The 24,827-nt window shown below is 49.4% G+C and overlaps 2 protein-coding genes across 2 annotated transcripts in view; one reads left to right on the top strand and one right to left on the bottom strand.

Moving 5' to 3' along the window:
* Positions 1–1,942: 1,942 nt before the first annotated feature.
* Positions 1,943–22,461, bottom strand: PRICKLE3 (prickle planar cell polarity protein 3). Its single transcript, XM_056850268.1, has 7 exons — positions 22,429–22,461; positions 18,066–18,179; positions 14,063–14,200; positions 7,477–7,680; positions 5,620–5,806; positions 3,669–4,175; positions 1,943–2,583 (listed from the first exon to the last, which is right to left on the bottom strand). The coding sequence occupies exons 1-7, from the start codon at positions 22,459–22,461 to the stop codon at positions 1,943–1,945; spliced, it is 1,824 nt and encodes a 607-aa protein (XP_056706246.1).
* An 11-nt stretch (positions 22,462–22,472) lies between these two features.
* LOC130478126 (6-phosphofructo-2-kinase/fructose-2,6-bisphosphatase-like) overlaps positions 22,473–24,827 on the top strand; it is an 87,197-nt gene continuing 84,842 nt past the window's right edge. Inside the window, exon 1 of the mRNA XM_056850257.1 lies at positions 22,473–22,589. Within this exon, the coding sequence (XP_056706235.1) occupies positions 22,473–22,589 (117 nt within the window). The remainder of the gene's footprint in view (positions 22,590–24,827) is intronic.

The following is a 24,827-nucleotide window of genomic DNA, read 5'->3' as shown; positions in this document are numbered from 1 at the left end:
TATAGTATTCCTAAATTAAATTTCATGCAACACATAATAAAGACACAAGATTTCAAATTCCAAATTTCTTATACTTACTGAAACTAGTCAGTGCTTGTCATTCAATCGTTCAATTTCCACCACTGAATAAGTATTACATTCCACGTAACACTATATATAGAATACATTGTAGTGGTCTACGTTGCTGGTCCTCCTTTCTTGCTTGTTCTCCGTACAGCACGCTTATTTCTTTTGCTAGTACCTGGAGGTTAGAAAATCAGTACAGGAGCGAACAACACTTATAGGTGCAAAAACTATTTATATGCTACTGTGTCTACTACGCACTCATAAATACACAAAATGAACCATTCATACAATTGTGTCAAACATACAGAACCATCTCTAGGATGGTGGTGAATAGGAACAGTTCAATTCAGAAGTAAGTAAGCAGATGCAACAGATATGGAATAACTTCATGGAAGTTATTCCTCCTGAATATTTAATATCTGTTGCATCTGCTTACTTACCTGCATGAGATGAATACAGAAGGTTGATGTACATACTCTGAGAGACATTGCACTTCTGAATTGAACTGTTCCTATTCACCACCATCCTAGAGATGGTTCTGTTTGTTTGACACAATTGTATGAATGGTTCATTTTGTGTATTTATGAGTGCGTATTATATTAGACACAGTAGCATATAAATAGTTTTTGCACCTATAAGTGTTGTTCGCTCCTGTACTGATTTTCTAATCTCCCAATACTAGTACAGTGGTGTCTATTTTCTCCCCCAGTACCTGGAGGTTGGCAACCCTAGCCCAGCAAGACTTCTAACTAGCTAGTGGAGATTTAATTGGCTGTGCAGAGTTTTAACAACGTTGCTTTGGCAACGTTGCTGCCTCCGCAGCACAAGGATTGTCACTGTGTGTTTGAAGGCAAACTGCGGCAGCCATTTTTTTTTGGTTGGCCCCGCCTCCTGCAGCAGCCATTTTGCGGCTGGCCCCGCCTCCTGTGGCAGCCATTTTGCGGCTGCGCCCACCGCGCAGCGTCAGGATTCCAAAGGCGCCCACAGGCTCAAAACGGTTGGGGACCCCTGCTCTGAAGGTTCAAGGGGGAAAGGATTACTCGGTGTTCGAAAGGTCACAGTGGAAAGGTCGAAAGGCCACAATGGAAGAAAAATCAACACGACGAAAGTCCAAAGCACCACCACGGACAGGAGTTCGGTATTCTTCGGGGAAAGACCACGTCTTAACGGTCCGAGGCCACGGTGAAAAATGCCAGCGCGCCAGTGTCCCTGAGGAATGGTTAGAAAATTTTCAGTGGTCATCACAAAGAGGTCACTCTCTGAACTGAAGTAGGGTTGCCAGCTCTGGATTGGGAAACACCTGGAGATTTGGGGGGTGGAGCCTGAGGAGGGCGGGGTTTAGGGAGGGGAGGGACTTCAATGGGGTATAATAACATAGAGTCCACCTTCCAAAGCGGCCACTTCCTCCAGGTCACCTGGAAGTCTGATGAAATAGCGGGAGATCTCCAGCCACCACATGGACACATGAAGCTGCCTTACACTGAATCAGACCCTGGGTCCATCCAAGTCAGTCTTGTCTACTCAGACCGGCAGCGGCTCTCCAGGGTCTCAGGCGGGGGTCTTTCACATCACCTACTCGCCTGGTCTCTTTAGCTGGAGATGCCAGGGATTGAACCTGGGACCTTCTGCATGCCAAGCAGATGCTCTGCCACTGAGCCACAGCCCCTCCCCAACCTGGAGGTTGGCAACCCTACTCTGAAGGTACCTGGCAAAGTCACGTGTCAAAGGTAAAGAGGTCACAGTGGAAGAAGTGAAAGTCATTACGTCGGGGCTCAATTTCAGCAGCCCCCCCCCCCACACAGAATGGTCAACAGTTGGCCAAAAGTCTTGCGTTCACAGTGCGACCGTCACGGCCAAAGTCTCAAAGATGGACGCTTTACGCCACAACGCAGTTCTTGTCCCGGACGACCCGTAGCCTTCGGCGCTGCTGTTTCCGCACGGAGTCGGGGGGCGGCGTGGTCTCCGTGGGGCTGGCCCCGCCCCGTAGGTGTGGGGGCAGGGGTATCGGCTCCCCCAGAAAGTAGCCTTCCTCCTCCGAGGAGGAGTCGGAAGAGTCCGAGGAACTAAAGTCCCACCCCCGGGGCGGGTAGCGGTGGTGCCAGGCAGCAGACGCCCCTTCGGAAGCCAAAAAGGAGAGGCTGGACCCCCTGTCCTGTCCGGCCCCCTTCCTTGCTCTCCATCCCTGACCCCCCAGGTGAAGCGAGTTGTCAGAAGTGGAACGGGGGTGCCGCCGGCTGGCCCCTCTGTCCTGAAGCAGCTGGGGGTTCAGGGCGGGCCGCTCCGGACAGGAAGGGCTTGGCTCTCCCGAGATGAGGGGTTCCCGGAAGCTCACCCGCGGGGCTCCTGCCCGGGCAAAACTCTCCAGCCCCAGCTCGCTGCGCTGCGGCCGGCCAGGTGCTTGAAGTTTAGAAGCTGAACTGCAGCTCCAATCCGGGATTTTGGAAGGAGGCGCCCCCAGCTCTGGCATGGAATGGCGCAAAGGAGAGGTGCGCTGGAATCGAGGCCGGATCTCAGTACCTGTGGGAGAAGGAAAAGTGTTAAGAAGAAGAAGAGTTGGTTTTTATATGCTGCCTTTCTTTACCACTTAAGGGAGAATCAAACCGGCTTACAATCGCCTTCTCTTCCCCTCCCCGCAACAGATACACTGTGAGGTAGGTGGGGCTGAGAAAGCTCTAAGAGAGCTGTGACTTGCCCAAGGTCACCCAGCTGGCTTACGAAAAACTGATTTTGTTTGCGGTTGTTGTTTATATTGTTTTAACAAAATTAACTATTTTAAGATCGTTTATATATTATTGTAATTCCAATTTTATAGCCTTTTATTATGCATATTTATGTTATAATGTGTTATATTTGTTGATGGCGTGGGAGGGATCAGAGGGACATGCCTATCATATTAGGTGCTGTGAAACACAGGTAGGACAATGCTGCTGCAGCCATCTTGTTTGTGGGCTTTCCAGAAGCACCTGTGTGAACAGACTGCTGGACTTGATGGGCCTTGGTCTGATCCAGAAGGGCTCTTCTTATGTTCCTATGGAGGATGGGGCTATCCAGGCTACTAGTCCAAATGGATACTAGTCATGATGCATACCTATTCTTTCCAGGATCCGAGGAGCATGCCTATTACATTAGATGCTGTGGAACACAGGCAAGACAACGCTGCTGCAGTCGTCTTGCTTGTGGGCATCCTGGAGGCCCCTGGTTGGCCACTGTGTGAAGACTGCTGGACTTGATGGGCCTTGGTCTGATCCAGCATGACTTTCCTTACGTTCTTATGGAGGATGGCTACTTGTCAAAATGGATATTAGTCATGAAGCAGAAAAGCATGCCTATCGGATTAGGTGCTTTGGGAACACTGGCAGGACGCTGCTGCTGCAGTCGTCTTGCTTGTGGGCTTCCTAGAGGCACCTGGTTGGCCACTGTGTGAACAGACTGCTGGACTTGATGGGCCTCGGTCTGATCCAGCAGGGTTTTTCTTATGTTCGTAAGTAAAGGCCTGTGGCCCTATACAAATAAATTTATTCATTCATTCTGTGATCACCAAGCCACTTCTGTGTACTGGATTTTCTCCCCAGTTCATCACCATGCTCCTCTCTCTACTTCACCTGTGCCTTGCTCCTGTTGAGGGGCCGGCGGCGGGCAGGTAGAAGTTCCCCGGGAGGTGCACTTCACGGGCTCCTTGCCGCTCTGGCTGCAGCCCGACCCATTGCTATCCGGATCTGAGAGCTCCTCCGTCTCCGCAGGCGTCTCCTCCCCCGGCAAGCCGCTCCAGCTCCTTCGGGTCCTGGGGGCCGAGCGAGGGGGCGCCGGCTGCCCCCCGAATGAGACGGAACGGGCGACCTGGGAGGAGGGCGGGCGCTGGGCCTGGACCCGCCGCTGCTGCCAGCTGACCCGGCGGGAGTCCTGCGAGCGGGCGCTCTGGAAGGCCGAGTCGCAGGAGTCGGACCCGTTGGGGTCTTCGCCCAGGCTGCAGGCCCGGGAGCAGAAGATCTGGCCCTGCTTGGGCAGGAAGGGTTTCCCCAGCAGGGGCTGGTGGCAGCGGGAGCAGCTGAAACAAGTGTCGGTGGCGTGCCAGTGTTGGCCCTCGTAAGTCATCTGACCCTGGTCAATGCCTGCGAGAAAGAAGAAGAAAAAGAAAAGTTGTTTTTTATATGCCGACTTTCTCTACCACTTAAGGGAGAATCAAACCGGCTGACAATCACCTTCCCTCCCCCTCCCCACAACAGACAACATTTTTTTAAAAAGAGACATGTACAAGAAAATAAAATCTAGTAGAATTAGCTATGGGTTTTACCGCATTATGTATTCCCAGAAATGTATTAAGAAATGTATATGTTATAAAAAAACATCTCTTTAAAAGGGTTTTTGGATGCCACGGCTAAAAAATGGTTGGAAGACGTCTTCACAGCTAAAGGGGCCAAACAAAGTGCGAACAGTATTTTTTATAACATTTTCAAACTCTTAATACATTGTTGGGAATACATAGAAAGTGTGAACAGTATTTTTTATAACATTTTCAAACTCTTAATACGTCGCAGGGAATGCATAATGCGGTACCCCCACTGATATGAACCACCAAAAACAACATCACTTGTGGGGTTCTGCTCTAGAGCTAACCACCTTAGCTCTTATTTTTCTTGCTGCCAGAGTATACAATGACGTTCTATGAGAAATATACTTGTTGGAGTTGGACAGCAAGAATATGATTTTCTCCTTTTTTGAGCGGAGGTTTGTACCCACGAGTAGCCCATCAGGAAACCTAATCCTGGGCTGTACTTAGAGTGGACAATGAAATAAATAATGGGGTAAATCCTCCTGCACACGGGTATTGCAGATACACAAGCGTTGATCCTTGGGGATTTGTTTGTACCGCCCGACTAAAACGGCCGTTGGCATAGTTTCAAAGCATAGAGCAGAAAACACTGCTCTAAGGTTATAATTTGAAATCTTAGTTAGATACTGGGCTCTAAGGAGGGGATATGATAGCCATCTTCAAGTACTTGAAGGGCTGTCATATAGAAAGGAGGGTGCCGAGTTGTTTTCTGTGCCCCCAGAAGGTCGGACCAGAACCAACGGGTTGAAATTAAATCCAAAGAGTTTCCGTCTAGACATTAGGAAGAGTTTTCTAACAGTTAGAGCGGTTCCTCAGTGGAACAGGCTTCCTCGGGAGGTGGTGAGCTCTCCTTCTCTGGAGGTTTTTAAGCAGGGCCTAGATGGCCATCTGTCAGCAATGCTGATTCTGTGAGCTTAGGCAGATCGTGAGAGGGAGGGCATCTTGGCCATCTTCTGGGCATGGAGTAGGGGTCACTGGGGGTGTGGAGGGGAGGTAGTTGTGAATTTCCTGCATTGTGTGGGGGGGGTTGGACTAGATGACCCTGGTGGTCCCTTCCAACTCTATGATTCTATGAACCTGGGACCTTCTGCATGCAAGTAGAGGCTCTACCACTGAGCCACAGCCCCTCCCTGAGAGCAATCAAGTTTCTGCAAAGATCACCCTTCCCACCCTTTGACCTTCCCGCCCTCGATCCCCTGGCCCAGACCCCCGGGCCTTCATACCGATGTGCTCCCCACAGGCATCGCAATACTCTGCATAAAGGCTCTCATAGCAGCGGCAGCAGTAGGGGCGGCTCTGGCGCATGATGTACCGTTGCCCGCCCAGCGCCTCCTCGCACTCGAAGCAGCAGAAGTGGCGCATGTGCCAGTGGCGTCCCTCGGCCTCTGTGCACTCGTCCGCGAAGATTATCTGGCAAATTTAAAACAAAACAAAAAGTTTTTAAAAAATGAAGGGCCAGCCAAGGCGAGGGGTTTGGAATACATGACTGGGAAGGTTTGGGAGGGGAAGAATGAAAGTGAAGGAAGAGTTGGGCGGGGAGCGCACGGCAGGAGGGAAGACTGCAACAGGAGGGTGTGGGGAGGCGACAGAGCAAGAGGGGAGAAAGCAAGGGGTCAGCGGGAGGAATGGGATTTCCCCTCCCCCACCGCAAGTCCCCCGCGGGAAACAATCAATCATAATTTATTACGGTCATGGACCATCAGATAAAATGTTACAAAATATATGGTAAAATGCAAATATTCTGAAGCAGGTCAATGCCTTTCAGCGATTATGCTCTTAGAATCGACCCTTTCCTAAGAAGTGGTACATTATCTTATTCAGATAATCACCTAATAAGCAGGATACAACTTATTTAGCTTACGCAAGCAAGCTCTTTTATTGTATAGCTTCAAAAAGAACATGTATGTATGTGAATGTTACTGAAGAAAGCAGTCATGCTGTCCTGAACGACCGTTCAAACTCAATGCATGTTGATGCAACTTAGCACGGCTATGTTTCGTCAGTATTGTCAAGGTCTTTTTACACTGAATGTCAGCATAGCTGAAAAAGCAGCTTTGACTACTTTAACAAGGCTATAGAGAGAGGCAGAGCCCTTCAGTAAGTCTCAAATGAAATGAAAGCAGTTCTCACTTCTCCAACCAATATTAGAGAGAGACAAGCAATAAGGCCTACAAAGGATTTGAAATAGGAACTGTGATTCCAAAATGGGATAATTCTGCAAATATACACAATTTTACATGTACACCATGATCTATATGTCAAATCCCATAACAATTCAAGATAAAACAAAATTCACATGAACACATGGAGCTGCCTTATACTGATTCAGACCCTGGGTCCATCAAAGTCAGTATTGTCCACTCAGACTGGCAGCAGCTCTCCAGGGTCTCAGGCAGGGGTCTTCCACATCACCTACTTGCCTAGTCCCTTTAACTGGAGATGCCGGGGATTGATCCTGGGACCGTCTGCATGCCAAGCAGATGCTCTACCACTGAGCCACATCCCCTCTCCATGGCTCTCCAAGGTCTCAGGCAGAAGTCTTCCACATCACTACTTGCTTGGTCCCTTTAACTGGAGATGCCGGGGATTGAACCTGGGACCGTCTGCATGCCAAGCAGATGCTCTACCACTGAGCCACATCCCCTCTCCATGGCTCTCCAAGGTCTCAGGCAGACGTCTTCCACATCACTACTTTCCTGGTCCCTTTAACTGGAGATGCCGGGGATTGAACCTGGGACCTTCTGCATGCCAAGCAGATGCTCGACCACTGAGCCACGGCCCCTCCCCAAATTCAAATATTTAAAAGAAATATAGATGTTACAGAAATAATCAGTACACAAAAATTCATAGAGTTGAAAATATGAAAAAACAAGCTATAAAATCCCAAACAATATACATCCCATACTTCCAGAGCTATCGTCTAGATTTGGTCCAGCGCAGTCTTATTTTTATTGCTAGCCAAGCAAACCTAGCAGCGTCATTTGTTAAGAGCTCGCTTGTATCTGACGGTAATAATTTAAGGGTTTTTTTCCCTCAAGGCTCTAGGACATCGCCGCGGGAAACAATTCCACGTCCCTCACCTCGTCACAGGCCTCGCAGCGGGGTTTGAGTCGCTCGGCGTGATGCCGCCCGCAGTAGATCTTGCCGTCCTGGTAGAAGTAGATGAGGTCGACGAGGAGCTCCCGGCAGGTGGTACAAACGAAGCACTGCGGGTGCCAGCAGGCGCCGTGCCCCGCTCGGCTGGCAAAGACCGCAATGTCCCCGCCGCATATCTGCTTCCCGCACTGCCAAGGAAAGAAGACCCAGCGTTTAGGACTTGCACGGTGCTTTGGCCAAGTACTTCGAACACGATGCTAATATTCTTCTGGTCATGCAATGCTGTACAGCCACCCTGCAAAGTAGGCCTCGATTATTGTTTCCTGATAAAGCAGCTCAGGGCTCTCCGATTATCTTTGGTGCCATAAAGCCACATTTTGTTGCAGAAGAGCTGGGCAGCACGCCTCAAAAGTTGCTGTTCTGTCAGGGAGAGCCAACATTTCCCCTGTACTTAGACCACAATATTCAGAAGAAGAAGAGTTGGTTTTTATATGCCGACTTTCTCTACCACTTAAGGCAGAATCAAACCGGCTTACAATCACCTTCCCTTCCCCACAACAGACACCCTGTGAGATAGGTGAGGCTGAGAGAGCTGTGACTAGCCCAAGGTCACCAAGCTGGCTTCATGTGGAGGAGTGGGGAATCAAACCCGGTTCGCCAGATCAGAATCCACCGCTCCAAACCACCGCTCTTAACCACTATACCACACTGGCTCTCTGTCAGTCACTTTAATAGTCAGTCATTTCAATAGTCCTGCAGATGACCATGACTATTACTGCTCTGTCCCCCCCCCCCCCGCCTTTGTAATATTTCTTAACTTACTTCATTTAAGGAATTTCACTAGAAATGCAATTTCTCCATTTTAAATGTGTGTGTGTGTGTGTGTGTGTGTGTGTGTGTGTGTGTGAAGTGCCGTCAAGTTGCAGCCGACTTATGGCGACCCCTTTTTGGGGGGTTTTCCTGGCAAGAGACTAACAGAGGTGGTTTGCCAGTGCCTTCCTCTGCATAGCAACCCTGGACTTCCTTGGTGGTCTCCCATCCAAATACTAACCAGGGCTGACCCTGCTTAGCTTCTGAGATCTGACGAGATCAGGCTAGCCTGGGCCATCCAGGTCAGGGCCCATTTGAAACAACTATAAATAATAGAAGGATTTTCTCCCAATCCCTAACTAGCTGGAAAGGCCATTAAATGAAAACTACAAGAGAGGATGCCCTGACTTGGATGGCCCAGGCTAGCCTGATCTCATCAGATCTCAGAAGCTAAGCAGGGTTGGTTCTGGTCAGTATTTAGATGGGAGACCCCCCTCCAAGGAAGTCCAGGGTTGCTATGCCGAGGCAGGCAATGGCAAACCACCTCTGTTAAGTCTGCCCTGACCTGGATGGTCAGGTCTCTGACCTCTTCCTCACACAACGCATAGTTAAACTGTGGAACTCCCTGCCCCAGGATGTGGGGATGGCTGCCAACTTGGAAGGCTTTGAGAGGGGAGTGGACATGTTCATGGAGGAGAGGGCTACCCATGGCTACTAGTCCAGATGGATACTAGTCATGATGCAGACCTATTCTCTCCTGTATCAGAGGAGCATGCCTATTATATTAGGTGCCATGGAAAGCAGGCAGGATAATGCTGCCGTCGTCTTGCTTGTGGGCTTCTTAGAGGCACCTGGCTGGCCACTGTGTGAACAGACTGCTGGACTTGATGGGCCTTGGTCTGATCCAGCAGAGCTGTTCTTATGGTATAGTAAAGTAAAGGTCCCCTGTGCAAGCACCGAGTCATTCCTGACCCATGGGGTGATGTCACATCCTGACGTTTACTAGGCAGACTTTGTTTTACAGGGTGGTTTGCCATTGCCTTCCCCAGTCATCTTCCCTTTACCCCCAGCAAGCCAGGTACTCATTTTACCGACCTCGGAAGGATGGAAGGCTGAGTCAACCTTGAGCCGGCTACCTGAAACTGACTTCCGTCGGGATCGAACTCAGGTCATGAGCAGAGCTTGGACTGCAGTACTGCAGCTTTCCACTCTGCACCACGGGGTTCTTATGGTGTAGGCTAGCTCAGTCTCATCAGATCTCAGAAACTAAGCAGGGTCGGCTTGGATGGGAGACCACCAAGGAAATCCAGAATTGTTCTGCAGAGGCAGGCAACGGCAAGCCACCTCTTGCCTTGAAAATCCTACGGGGTTAATATGAGTCGGCTACAACCTGACAGCAAAAAAGGAGAGAGGATGGAATACCTCACCTGGGCTGCAGGTGGCGATGTCGCTTCATCATAGCCTGCCCTGGCGGTCCAGCTCTGCGCCCGGTCAGGTTTTTGCAAAAGCCCTGATTCTGAACGCACCGGGGTGTGTTGGTGCTGCCTTGATTCGAACTGTCCTACAGTGTTGGGGGTTCAAGGAGCTCTGGGCCAGAGATATACAGACTGGAGCCTGGCACAGCTGGGAGAGACACGTACCCCCTTCACTCCCAGCTCCCAACTCTAAGCTTTCCCAAACGTCTGCTCTCAATGCAGGGTCAGAAATCAAAAACCCCTCACTGAGTGTATAGCACAGCCACAGCACCTCCTGTGGAGAAGACCGAGAGGGGACATGATAACCATGTTCAAGTGCTTGAGGGGCTGTCATATTGAGGATGGTGCCGAGTTGTTTTCTGTTGCCCAAGAAGGTCGGACCAGAACCAACGGGTTGAAATTAAATCAAAAGAGTTTCCGTGCAGACATTAGGAAGAATTTTCTCTACAATAAAGCGGTTCCCCAGTGGAACAGACTTCCGTTGGGAGGCGGCGAGCTCTCCTTCCCTGGAGGTTTTTAAGAAGAGGTTAGATGGCCATCTGTCAGCAATGCTGATTCTGTGACCTTAGGCAGATGATGAGAGGGAGGGCATCTTGGCCATCTTCTGGTCACTAGGGGTGGAAGGGAGGTAGTTGTGAATTTCTTGCATTGTGCAGGGGGTTGGACTTGATGACCCCGGTGGTCCCTTCCAACTCTAGGATTCTATGATTCTATTCTGTGATTCCTATTTTGAGTACTGGGGAAGGTGGAATAAAGGTTTCATCTATTAAAGTAGGCCCACTTCCATAAAAATACAAGAAAAGCCCTTCTGGATCAGAGCAGTGGGGCATCTAGTCCAGCATCCTGTCTCACACAGTGGCCACCCAGTTGAGCTGGAGGGCCAGCAGAGGCTAAGACCTTCCTCTAATGTTGCTAGGGATACCAACTTTTAAGTAGTAGTAGTAGAAGAAGAAGAAGAAGAAAAGAGAAGAAAAGAGAAGAGAAGAGGAAGAAGAAGAGGAAGAGGAAGAAGAAGAAGAGGAGGAAGAAGAAGAAGAGGAAGAAGAGGAAGAGGAAGAAGAAGAGGAAGAAGAGGAGGAGGAGGAGAAGGAGAAGGAGGAAAGGAGGAGGAGGTTTATATACCGACTTTCTCTACCACTTAAGGGAGACTCAAACCGGCTTACAATCACCTTCCCTCCCCACAACAGACACCCTGTGAGATAGGTGGGGCTGAGAGAGTGTGACTAGCCCAAGGTCACCCAGCTGGATTCAGGTGGAGGAGCGGGGAAACAGACCCGGTTCACCAGATTAGCCTCTGCCGCTCGTGTGGAGGAGTGGGGAATCGAACCCGGTTCTCCAGATCAGACTCCACCACTCCAAACCACCGCTCTTTAACCGCTACACCACGTTGGCTCTCCATCTCAGGGGTCTCCAACCTTTTTGAGCCTGTGGACACCTTGGGAATTCTGACACAGCGTGCTGGGCGCTGCCACAAAATGGCTGCCGCAGGAGGCGGAGCCACCCACAAAATGGCTGCCATCGCTGACCTTCAGTCGCACAGCGCCGCTCCTTGTGCTGCGGTGGCAGCTGCTGTCAAAGACAATGTTTTAAAACATCAGCACAGCCAATCAGAAGCCTCGCTGGGCAAAAGACCCACCCACTTTCTAAAACCACTTTGCGGGTAGGGGAAAAATGATATCAACTTAATTTTTTACTTGGGGGTATATAAAGTTTTTAAAGATGTAATCCATTTTTTTTAACAGAGATGAGTGACTGGAGAAAATTATGTTAATGTGTTTTGTTATGTCTCTGTTTTTATTTTTTTAATGATTTTTTCCTTTTTTCTCTCTTTATTATTAATATTATATTATTATTATTCCTCATCGAAATATATTAAATAAGGGGAAAGTATAACATTAAAATAATGACTTATAAGGATTAGAAAATATTAATACAAAGAAGACACCAGATATTTGTAGGGAGGGAGGAAGTCGGTGGGGAAGTCAATTATAATTAATTATATTTAATACTGAAGACATACACTTAATAATTCTTTAATTTTTTTATCGAGTCAAAGATTGGTATATAGGATGCATTGTCAAATGAGATGTATAGTAATTATTGAAAAATAATATATATCTATATCTATATCTATATCTAGATATCTATATCTATCTATATCTATATCTATATCTATCTATCTATATATAAATAAATATTTATATATATATATATATATATATAATATTTATTATATTATATTATATATATGTATAAAAATAAAACCACTTGGCGGGCGCCAAGAAAGGTGTTGGTGGGCGCCGTGGCATCCTCGGGCACCACGCTGGGGACCCCTGCTCTAGCTCATCCCTTTCACTTCTGCTTCATCTGCGCCAAGGGCCAGGTGGTATTTACCTCCACGCCATAAAAAGCGCCAACTGCCCATTTCCACACATTAAGCTTCTAGTAATGGGAGAAGACATTCTTCCCCAGGTGGGTGGAGAATGGCATTCCTTCCCAACAGACAACGACCGGAGGATGACCTGAGATAGCAGGGGAGGGAGTGTCACCCTGAAACACCTCGCCAACAGATTGCAACCCTGATTCAACAAACCACGGGAACAACTTCGGCTTCCCCACTTGACAAAGCAAGCCCAGTGCAGCTCTGAGGTCAGACATTCCTTTCCAGGTCCCTGAGGTCACCCCAAGGTGCTTCTTAGCTCTCAAAAGTGTACTCACCAACACAGGTTGCTGGCCACTCCTTTTACTCTCCTGGGATCTTAGAATCATACAGTTGGAAGGGACCACCAGGGTATTCTAGTCCAACCCCATGGACAATGCAGGAAATTCACAACTACCTCCCCCTCCACACCCCCAGTGACCCCTACTCCATGCCCAGAAGATGGCCAAGGTGCCCTCCCTCTCATGATCTGCCTAAGCTCACAGAATCAGCATTGCTGACAGATGGCCATCTAACCTCTGCATCAAAACCACCAGGGAAGGAGAGCTCACCCCGTCCCAAGGAAGCCTGTTCCACCAAGGAACCGCTCTGTTAGAAAATTCTTCCCGATGTCTAGACGGAAACTCTTTGCATTTAATTTCAACCTGTTGGTTCTGGTCCGACCTTCTGGGGCAACAGAAAACAACTCGGCACCATCCTTTATATGACGGCCCTTCAAGTACTTGAAGATGGTTATCATATCCCCTCTCAGTCTTCTCCTCCTCAGGCTAAACATACCCAGCTCCTTCAACCTTTCACTCAGGATTTACTCAGAAGTAAATCCTGCTCATTTCCAATAGGCGTTACCTTATGCTTACGTTCGTGGCCTCAAATTCATACAAAAAGAGCGGAACAGCATCAGGTATTTCTGTAGACATTCGTGAGGATATACCATGCGCTGATCCTCCAAGTGGGGGTCTACACAGAGGCTACAGAGAATAACTTGCACAAGCCCTTACATCCATAAAGTTTCTCTACAGCTACTTCCCACACCAGTGACAGCAATGGAAGTAACTGTGCCAACTGGGAGACCCCGTATGAATCATGTTTGTGTACATTACCATTTTGTTGACAGCTGCTGCCCCGCAGTGAATTGGAACCAAGTCCAATACTATTATATGAACCTAAGGGAAGCCCTGCTGGATCAGACCAAGGCCCATCAAGTCCAGCAGTCTGTTCACACAGGGGCCAACCAGGTGCCTCCAGGAAGCCCACAAGCAAGACGGCTGCAGCAGCATTATCCTGCCTGCGTCCCACAGCACCTAATATGATAGGCACGCTCCTCTGATTCTGGAGAGAATAGGTATGCATCATGACTAGTATCCATTTTAACTAGTAGCCATGGATAGCCCCTCTCCTCCATGAACATGTCCACTCCCCTCTTCAAGCCTTCCAAGTTGGCAGCCATCACCACATCCTGGGGCAGGGAGTTCCACAATTTAACTCTGCGTTGTGTGAAGAAATACTTCCTTTTATCAGTTTCGAATCTCTCACCCTCCACCCTTCGTCTCAGTTGACAGCAACATCCCTCTCCTAGTCCAGGTTCTGTAATGTGGAAGTCTCTAATACAGGGCTCCCCAACCTTGCGCCTCTGGGCACCATGGCGCCCACCGACACCTTTTCTGGCACCTGCCAAGTGTTTTTAGGAAGAGGGTGGGGCCAGGTAGGGCTTTTGCCCAGCAAGGTTTCTGATTGCCTGTGCAGACTTTTTAAAATGTTGCTTTGGCAGCAGCTGCCGCCACAGCACAAGGATCTACGCCGAGTTATTGAAGCCGAAAGGCTGCGAGAGAGAACGAAGTCCAGTACCTGCTCGCAAATGGCTCCGGTGATGGTAACGGGGAACAGTCGGACGGTCCCGCGGCCAAGGTTCTCCCGCTTTCGTTGCTGAGAAAACAACTTCAGCTCCTTCGCCTCTTCCTCCTCTAGCGAGCTGCAGTACTGAGCCTGGGGGAGAGACAGAGAGTCACGGCTCATTTATGCATGGGAGTTTTGCCTGATGTTCATTGCTGGCTGGACCCGCACTTTCCAGCTCTGCACCAGCAGCCTCCAAGCTCAAATCAAGTCCCCGCCCCTTTAAATGCTGCTTTGTAATGGGCTTACCGCGCAGTGCTCACTGTGAGAGACGAATCCTGCCCCCAAAACCCAACTGCCGCATAAAAAAGCATTTTAAGAACAATAAACAAAAAAACGGAGCCATTTGAAAGGGTAGGGAGAAACCCAATCCTCAGTTTTAAAAAGCCTTTCTTCCGCTCAGAAAGAGCCCTGAGGAAGCAAGAAGCATTTGAATCCCCGTCTCTTTACACGCTGCTTTGGGATTGGCTGTGAGAGAAGCCAATCTTTTGTGGCCCGTACTTTGCCTTCTGCACAGAGATTTAGGCCAGGCTGAGCTCAGGGGAGAGGGAAGAGTCGGGTTAAAAGAGGAATGGGAAGACCGGGACATTGCGAGGGCCGGCAGCGAGGTCAATTCTAATGGACGGAAAACTCGTGCAGAACTCCAAGGAACAACTGAGTCAGACCGGGGGTGAGCATGAATCCAAGTACCCATGCATAAATGACCATAGAATTATAGAAAAATAGAGCTGGAAGGGACCTCAAGGGTCATCTAGCCCAACACAAGACATTCACAACTACCTCCCCCCCTCCCCCAGTACACCCCTGCTTTATGCCCAGAGGAAGGCATAGACCTCCAGGATCCCTGGCCAATCTGGCCTGGAGGAAAATTCCTTCCTGACCCCAAAGTGGCGATAGGCATGGCCCTGGGCATGTAAGAAAGGGCCATGAGAACCGAACACTGGCGCAACCCTTCCTGCCCTCCCTCTCATGATCTGCCGAAGTTCACAGAATCAGCATTGCTCTCAGATGGTCATCTAGCCTCTGCTTTAAAATCTTCAAAGAAGGAGAGCTCACCACCTCCCGAGGAAGCCTGTTCCACTGAGGAACCGCTCGAACTGTTAGAAAATTCTTCCTAATGTCTAGAAGGAAACTCTTTGGATGTAATTTCAACCCATCGGTTCTGGTCCAACCTTCTGGGGCAACAGAAGACAACTTGGCACCCTCCTCTATATGACAGCCCTTCAAGTTCTTGAAGATGGTTATCATATCCTCTCTCAGTCTCCTCCTCAGGCTAAACATACCCAGCTCCTTCAACCGTTCCTCATTTCATCCAGCGCCTCTTCCTAGTCCTTTTATTATAAGGAAGGATAACTGACAACCCCACATCTGGTTTCTTGGCACTAATCCGGATCCTGGCATCGATCTTTATCCTCCACTTCATTACAGAGCTCAAGAGCCGTAATCGCTTCCAATCCCTCCTTACTCAGACGCCCTTCCAGACCAACCTCTCTCTGGGCATTTTCTAACTTTTCTTACATTTGTTTCCGGCACGGAACTCAAAAGCAGTGTTCTGGAGCCCCGCTCAGGCTTGAAAAGAGACAATCTCCATGACCACAAATGTGGGAGCTGCTCCTTCCTCCCATTTTCTCACTCAGAAGAAGAAGAGTTGGTTTTTATATGCTGACTTTCCCTACCACTTAAGGGAAACTCAAACCAGCTTACAATCACCTTCCCTTCCCCTCCCCACAACAGACACCCTGTGAGGTGGGTGGGGCTGAGAGAGTGCGACTAGCCCAAGGTCGCCCAGCTGGCTTCGTGTGGAGGAGCGGGGAAACATATCCAGTTCACCGGATTAGCCTCCGTCGCTCATGTGGGGGAGTGGGGGAATCAAACCCAGTTTTCCAGATCAGAATCCACCGCTCTAAACCACTGCTCTTAACCACTATACCACGCTGGCTCTCAGGGTATCTTGTGAACAGGAATGCCCTTTGACAGATGTTTTGTGCCCCTCCTGTAGGGTTGCCAGCTCTGGGTTGGGAAATTCCTGGAGATTTGGGTTTGGGTTTTGGCTTTTGTTCCCTGCAGAACTCCATACTCTTACCTATGGCTATCAAAACCAGAATAAAAATGACCGAAAAGTGTCACCTTCCCTTCCCCTGCCCACAACAGACACCTTGTGAGGTAGGTGGGGCTGAGACAGTTCGGAAGGAACTGTGACAAACCCAAGGTCACCCAGCAGGCTTCATGTGGAGGAGTGGGGAATCAAACCCAGTTCACCAGGATCGAGCCCGCCGTTCTTAACCACCGCTCTTAACCACTACACCACGCTGGCTCTTCCCTTTATCTGTCCTGATTTTTTCTTTTTAAAGCAGAGAACGCCGACGGCGTTGGGAACAATTGGCACAACCTACCCAATGCGTTGCAGGAGAAATGCATGCTTCGTTGTGGCGCTTATCAGCCCTATGCAACGCATACAGAGAAGTCACCCTGATAAAACAGACCGCAAACCACACGCCGGAGGGAACAGAACGCCCGCTGAGCAGATAGCTACTGATGATTTGAGACAAGGAGACAGAAAGACACGACAGGCGAGAAAGCGGGACAAAACATCCCGATCCATCAAACCAAACCAAGCCGTCGGGTCCTGGGGGGGGGAAATCCTTTCCGATTCTGACAGCGGCAACTGGCTTTCAAAGTGTGAGTGAGAACTCCCCGTGGGAGAAGCTCGCCCGGAGAATGCTGGAGTGTCAGAAGACAAGCTGCGGTTGGGGGTTATCCCCCCGCCTTTCTTCACAGAGCGAGAACTGGGCAAAAAGCACATCAGAAAAACAAGCAATTGTCTGGCAGCCACCAGAAAAGCTAGCGACATTTTATTCCAGAGTACGTTTTCATGCACTGGATGCATGGACATGTGAAGCTGCCTTACACTGAACCAGACCCTTGGTCCATCAAAGTCAGTATTGTCTACTCAGACCGGCAGTGGCTCTCCAGGGTCTCAGGCTGAGATCTTTCACATCACCTACTTGCCTAGTCCCTTTAACTAGAGATGTCAGGGATTGAACCTGGGACTGCATGCCAAGCAGATGCTCTACCACTGAGCCTCAGCTCCTCCGTGGTGGGGCTGTGGTGATGCTAAGATGCTTGAAAGCTACACACATGAACACATAAGCTGCCTTATACTGAATCAGACCCTTGGTCCATCAAAGTCAGTATTGTCTACTCAGACTGGCGGCAGCTCTCCAGGGTCTCAGGAAGAGGTCTTTCACATCACCTACTATCTGATCTTTTTAACTGGAGATGCCGGGGATTGAATCTGGGACCTTCTGCACGCCAAGCAGACGCTCTGCCGCTGAACCACGGCCCCTCCCCTCTCCTTCTTCAGATGCAATCAATAGATCCCCACTACTCAGTCATTTTATTTAGGAGAATTTAAAAAAATAAACAGGGTCAAGGGGCCAAGATCTGCAGAAATATCAGGGAGGAATGAAATTATGTGATGTAGCGTGGTGTAGTAGTTCAGAGCGGTGGTTTGGAGCAGTGTACTCTGATCTGGAGAACCAGCTTTGATTCCCCGCTCCTCCACATGAGTGGGGGAGGCTAATCTGGTGAACCAGGTTGGTTTCCCCACTCCTCCACATGAAGCCAGCTGGGTGACCTTAGGCTAACAGCTCTCTCAGCCCCACCTACCTCACAGGGTGTCTGTGGAGGGGAGGGGAGGGGAACGTGATTGTAATCCGGTTTGATTCTTCCTTAAGTGGTAGAGAAGGTCAGCATATAAAAACCAACTCTTCTTCAGATTAGCCTCCGCCGCTCATGTGGAGGAGTGGGGAAATCAAACCCGGTTCTCCAGATCAGACTCCGCCGCTCCAAACCACCGCTCTAAACCACTACACCATGCTGGCTCCCAGCTGGTTCATTCATGAGAACGCTGGAAAAGACTCTCATCCCTAAGCCCAAGAGCAATGCGTCCCCTCACCTCGCTGTCATGTGGGGGAAGCTGATGCAGCAGCTGACGGATGCGGTATCGTTCTCCGGGGCTGTTGACGTACGGGACCTTGTCTTCCGGGAGGCAGCTGAAGAACTGATACACCTGTGGAGGGGAGGAAGAATTATGAGAAGGTCAACATGGTGCTTTACAGCGGTTGGGTCTAAAGCTCCGAAAGATGCCTACATAAGAACATAAGAAAAGCCCTGCTGGTCAAACCAAGGCCCATCAAGTCCACCAGTCTGTTCAAACAGTGGGCCTCTAGGAAGCCCACAAACAAGAAGACTGCAGCAGCATCCTGCTTGTGTTCCACAGCACCTAATATATTAGGCATGCTCCTCTGAGACTGGAGAGGGGCCGTGGCTCAGTGGTAGAGCATCTGCTTGGCATGCAGAAGGTCCCAGGTTCAATTCCCAGCATCTCCAGTTAAAGGGACTAGGCAAGTAGGTGATGTGAAAGACCCCTACCTGACACCCTGGAGAGCCGCTGCCGGTCTGAGCAGTCAATACTGACTTGGATGAACCAAGGGTCTGATTCAGTATAAGGCAGCTTCATGTGTGAGAGAATAGGTATGCATCAATGACTAGTAGACATTTGGACTAGTAGCCATGGAACACACATCCTCCATAAGAAAATAAGGAAAGCCCTGCTGGATCAGACCAAGACCCATCAAGTCCAGCAGTCTGTTCACACAGAGGCCCAACCAGGTGCCTCTAGGAAGCCGTGAGTCTAACCATTCCCATCGTTTGCTGGCCTCCCCATCCTCCCCCAATCTGGTTTGGGGGTCCACTGCTGACCAGATCAGCCTAGTACCTGCGACTGGAATCAAATGCCATCTTGTTTTATTGTATTATATGAAGCTGGGGATTTTAAAGTATGTTTTAATATATGTTTTAATTGATGTTTTAATTAATCTGACGGTGGGACATAAAGACTAATGTGGCACAAGTTTTCCCGGGTCAGAGTTCGCTTCATCAGATGCAAGGAGTGTATATCCAAAGCTGTTATTGGCACTTAGGAGTTACGAGCATCACTCCGATACATCTGATGAAGCGAGCTCTGACTCATGAAGGCTTATGCGGGGGAATAAATCTTGTGCCATGGGACTGCTGCTTTGTTTTGCTGAAGCAGACGAACACGGTAACCTCTCTGGGATTACTACCATAAAACACTATTGAGCAAGCCAATTAACTGGATGCTGGAAGCAAGTTTCAGAGTTACACAACACTCTTTGTCGGGTGATACCGGTATCAAGTCTATAACTCAGTTTTGTGTAAGTGTGTGTGTGTGTGTGTTAAGTGCCGTCAAGTCGCTTCCGACTCATGGCAACCCCATGAATGAAAGTCCTCCAAAATGTCCTATCTTTGACAGCCTTGCTCAGATCTTGCAAACTGAGGGCTGTGGCTTCCTTTATTGAGTCAGTCCATCTCTTGTTGGGTCTTCCTCTTTTCCTGCTGCCCTCAACTTTTCCTAGCTTTACTGATCCTTTAAAACTAAAGGGCCCTTCAGATGTCACCGCTTGGGGATATTACTGCCTCTGTACTTGGTGAGACCGATAGGATCTCGCGATTCCCTTCACAACATGCAGGATACCCAGATTAGGAGATGCCGCATTAATCTCTCCTATATTCTGAACAATGGTGAAAGGGGGAAATGGAGCAAAAAATGTTGAGAACCACTGTGCTAGAGCCCCGTGGCGCAGAGTAGTAAGCTGCAGTACTGCAGTCAAAAGCTCTGCTCACGACCTGAGTTCGATCCAAACAGAAGTCGGTTTCAGGCAGCCGGCTCAAGGTCGACTCAGCCTTCCATCCTTCCGAGGTTGGTCAAATGAGTACCCAGCTTGTTGGGGGAAAAGGGAAGACGACTGGGAAGGCAACGGCAAACCACCCCGTAAACAAAGTCTGCCTAGGAAACGTCGGGATGTGACATCACCCCATGGGTCAGGAATGACCCGGTGCTTGCACAGGGTCACATCCCGACCTTTACCTTTAGGGACTAACATGGCTACCCACCTGAAACCAAACAGCATCTCTTCTCAAAGCAAGGAGCCCGTCCCCGTCCCACCCTATCAGGGCAGCTATTTTGTGATCCACTCTGCTTCCCACTGGCCACAGGCAACCGTTTTGTGGCCGTTCCAGCAACCCTTTCTCATCGAGCATGTGAAGCTGCCTTATACTGAATTGGACCCTTGGTCCATCAAAGTCAGTATGGTCTACTCAGCCTGGCAGCAGCTCTCCAGGGTCGCAGGCAGAGGTCTTTCACATCACCTCCTTGCCTAGTCCCTTTAACTGGAGATGTCGGGATTGAACCCTAGGACCTTCTGCATGTCAAGCAGGTGCTCTGCCGTTGAGCTAGGGTTGCCAACTGCCAGGTAGTAGCATCTCCTGCTAATGCAACTGATCTCCAGCCGATAGAGATCAGATAGCCTGGAGAAAAATGGCCGCTTTGGCAATTGAACTCTATGGCATTGAAGTCCCTCCCCTCCCCAAACCTCGCCCTCTTCAGGCTCCACCCCGAAAATCTCCCGCCGGTGGTGAAGAGGGACCTGGCAACCCTAGCCACGGCCCCTCTCCATGGCTCTCCAGGGTCTCAGGCGGAGGTCTTTCACATCACCTCCTTGCCTAGTGCCTTTAACTGGAGATGCCGGGGATTGAACCTGGGACCTTCCGCATGCCAAGGAGATGCTTTACCACTGAGCCACGGCCCCTCCCCAACAGATGTAGCTGCCTTATATTGAATCAATCCCTTGGTTCATCAAAGTCAATAATCTGCTCAGACTGGCATGTAGAAGGTCCCAGGTTCTCCAGGGTCTCAGGCAGAGGTCTTTCACATCACCTACTTGCCTGGTCCCTTGAATTGGAGATGCCGGGGATTGAACCTGGGACCTTCTGCACGCCAAGCAGAGGCTCTTACCACTGAGCCACGTCTCCTCCCCTAATAGCATTTCAAAATCTCCAAAGTGTTTCTTGGGCAAACATCCCATAAGCAACAGGATAAGAACGGCAAGCACTTTTGGCGATGAAAAGTGCCGGGTTCCCAGTAATCTGCTTTAAAGAAGGGCTTTACTAATCCAATCACAGCAAGGGCCTTGTGGAAAAGATGAGGTTACGCAACACATGTACCCAATAAGCGGCAACCGGTCTGCAATTAAATTAAGACAATACTTCTTTTAAAACCACCCTCTCTGTACTTTGAAAAACACTCGGTTTTATTAATTCAACAGCGATCCACGTATAGGGTTGCCAGCTTCCAAGTACTAGCTGGAGATCTCCCGCTGTTACAACTGATCCCCAGCCGGTAGAGATCAGTTCCCCTGGAGAAAATGGTCGCTTTGGCCATTGGACTCGATGGCATTGAAGTCCCTACCTGCCCCAAGCGCCGCCCTCCTCAGGCTCTGCCCCAAAAACCTCCCGCAGGTGGCGAAGAGGGACCTGGCAACCCTAGCCCGTACGACTGATCTCCAGGTGACAGAGATCCGTTCCCCTGGAGAAAACGGCTACTTTGGAGGGTGGACTCTATGGCATGATGCTAGAGTTGCCAGCTCCAGGTTGGGAAATACCTGGAGGTTTTGGGGGCGGAGCCTGAGAAGGGTGGGGTTTGGAGAGGGGAGGGACTTCAATGCCATAGAGTCCAATTGCCAAAGCGGCCATTTTCTCCAGGTGAACGGATCTCTATCGGATGGAGATCAGTTGCAATAACAGGAGATCTCCAGCTGGTACCTGGAGGTTGGCAACCCTACTGATGTAAAAGGGTTGGCAACCCTACCAATTGCCAAAGTGGCCATTTACTCCAGGGGAACTGATCTCTATCGGCTGGAGAACAGTTATAATAGCAGGAGATGGGGATTTGGAGAGGGGAGGGACTTCAATGCCACAGAGTCCAATCGCCAAGGTGGCCATTTTCTCCAGGGGAACCGATCTCTGGTATAGGTTTCTTTTCGTTTTTGAATATATTGAGTAAAATCACTGTTAAGATAATATTAAAGAGAAGGCTCTAATATTATCTTAACAGTAATTTTACTCAATATATTCAAAAACGAAAAGAAACCTATACCAGAAAAACTACAAAGGCATATAAACCATGCCCACCAATAATATCCAACAACATTAACAAGCACAGTTCATAAGCTTCAAGTATATCATTCAAGTCCCCAAAAACGCCGCAGTCCACGGTAGGTGAACACAAACACTCCCGAAACCAAACCAAAGTCCAAAGATCTTGGGGCTTGCAAAACAGCAGAATCCGTGGAACCGAGGATGGAAAGCCAGAAGACGCTGACCAAGGGACGGAGAAGGTCAGCTGCCCCAAACGCGGTGCAAGAAACAAAGCCAGCAAGTATCTTCTAGGTACGTACACGTTTCGTCCGCTTCATCAGCTTGCCGTTCATCATAAATATCAATGACGTGTCTTCAGAAGTTCAGCGCACATATCGTGTCGTTTTTAGTGGGCAAGGGGCTGCTCACCAAAAATGTGATAAGGACCTCGGAGGGTTCCTGCCATCAGAATGCCCTGGAGGTTGGCAACCTTACATGATGCCCTGCCGAGGCCCCTCCCCAGGCTCCATCCTCAAAATCTCCAGGAATTCCCCAACCCGGAGTTGGCATCCCTACCCAAGGCCCAAGTCCTGAAGGCACAGTTGTCAAAACGCTATGATTATATCCTTCGACTGGCGCGACGTGACTTAAGAGCGCGGCTTAGCAAGGGTTCTGGGTCAGAAGGGCCCGGAGGGGGTTCCGCGGGAATTACCACCTCTCGGCTTAATAGGGCCCTAAAGTCAAATTGCCTCTTATTTTTCTCCCTACCGCCTCCCAACAGCCACATCCTAAGTTTCACCAATTACTCGCTCTCGCCTCCCCCATGATTGGCACTTCCTGATACCGGGCCCTTTTGCCATCCAGCAAAAAAAATATTTATGATGACCGGCAAGCTGATGAAGCAAACGAAACGTGTACGTATCTAGAAGATACTTAACTTGCTGGCTTTGTTTCTTGCACCGCGTTTGGTGCAGCTGACCTTCTCCGTTAGGGGCAAAACCAGGGCGGCATTCACCTGCGGGGCTAACTCTCTCCCACTCTGTTCTGAATATGTTTTGCAAGAGACGGGGAATCCCCAAAGGGAAACTAGCCCTCGATGATGGTCCTCACACAACATGGACTTCCCCAGCATACGGGTACTAAACTGAGCTCAAGGCTGGCTGGCCCCAGGACAGCAGTGATCCTCAGTGGTTAGTCCCCTTTGGCTGACCCAACTCCCCCCGGCCGCTAAAAATCTCTACCACAGTCTTTGTCCTCCATGCTGTGGAGAGCCAGGCGTGGTGTAGTGGTTAAGAGCGGTGGGTCCTGGAGCGGTGGGACTCTGATCTGGAGAAACCGGGGTTTGATTCCCCGCTCCTCCACGAGAGCGGGGGACTCTGATCTAGAGAACCGGCTTGGCTTCCCCACTCCTCCACATGAAGCCCGCTGGGTGACCATGGGCTAGTCCACAGCTCTCTTAGAGCTCTCTCAGCCCCCACCTACCCTCACAGGATGTCTGTTGTGGGGAGGGGGAAGTGAAGGCGATTGGGAAAGCCGGTTTGATTTTTCCTTTAAGTGGTAGAGAAAGTCAGCATAGAAAAAACCAACTCTTCTTCTCCTTCCTCCTCCCTCTCGTTCTCCTCCTGCCACTCCCTTAATACCAGAAGCGAATTTTTCAATAATTCTGTCATTGCTTCCATTTCCCCTGCTATCGCTATACAGAAGCAAAAAAAGACTTGCTAAAATGACTCAACTGAGGCTATTGTATTTTGGTCACATCATGAGACAAGAGTCACTGGAAAAAGACAATCATGCTAGGAAAAGTTGAAGGTGGCAGGAAAAGAGGAAGACCCAACAAGAGATGGATGGACTCAATCAAGGAAAGCCGCGGCCCTCAATTTGCAAGACCTGAGCAAGGCTGTTAAAGACAGGACGTTTTTAAAGGACATTGATTTCATAGGGGTCACCATGAGTCGGAAGCAAACTTGACCGCACTTAACACACACACACAAGCCACTTTGAGTTTCCTATAAGGTAGAAAGGTTTTAAAGGACATTGATTCATAGGGTCCACCATGAGTCGGAAGCAACTTGACCGCACTTAACACACACACAAGCCACTTTGAGTTTCCTATAAGGTAGAAAGGTTTTTAAAGGACATTGATTCATAGGGTCACCATGAGTCGGAAGCAACTTGACCCCACTCAACACACACACAAGCCACTTTGAGTTCCTATAAGGTAGAAACGTTTTAAAGGAACATTGAATTCATAGGGGTCACCATGAGTCGGAAGCAACTTGACCGCACTTAACACACCACACAAGCCACTTTGAGTTCCTATAAGGTAGAAAGGTTTTAAAGGGACATTGATTCATAGGGTCACCATGAGTCGGAAGCAACTTGACCGCACTTAACACACACACAAAGCCACTTTGAGTTTCCTATAAGGTAGAAAGGCGGCTAATAAATGTTTTTAAACAAGTAAGTAATAAAAAATAAAAAATAGCCACAGAGAGATGTGGGCCAGGGGGCCATGGATAAAGACAGGGGGTCAAAACCACGGCCTCCGAGTCTTCCAAAAACAGTGGACTAAAGGGGCCTGTCAAAGCAGCAAGGGGGGCATGTGCTCCTTGTAACTCAAGCACTGTTTTGCTTCCAGGCTCAAAACATCCCATGCAAACTAAGTAGTTGCCTTAAGCCCCTCTTCACATATTTACTCCAGAGGTAAAAACTACCATTA

This window comes from Euleptes europaea, chromosome 1, assembly GCF_029931775.1.
Source record: "Euleptes europaea isolate rEulEur1 chromosome 1, rEulEur1.hap1, whole genome shotgun sequence".
Classification (NCBI taxonomy): Eukaryota; Metazoa; Chordata; class Lepidosauria; order Squamata; family Sphaerodactylidae; genus Euleptes; species Euleptes europaea.
Note: the sequence above shows the minus strand (reverse complement) of the source record. Positions and strands in the feature narration are given on the sequence as shown.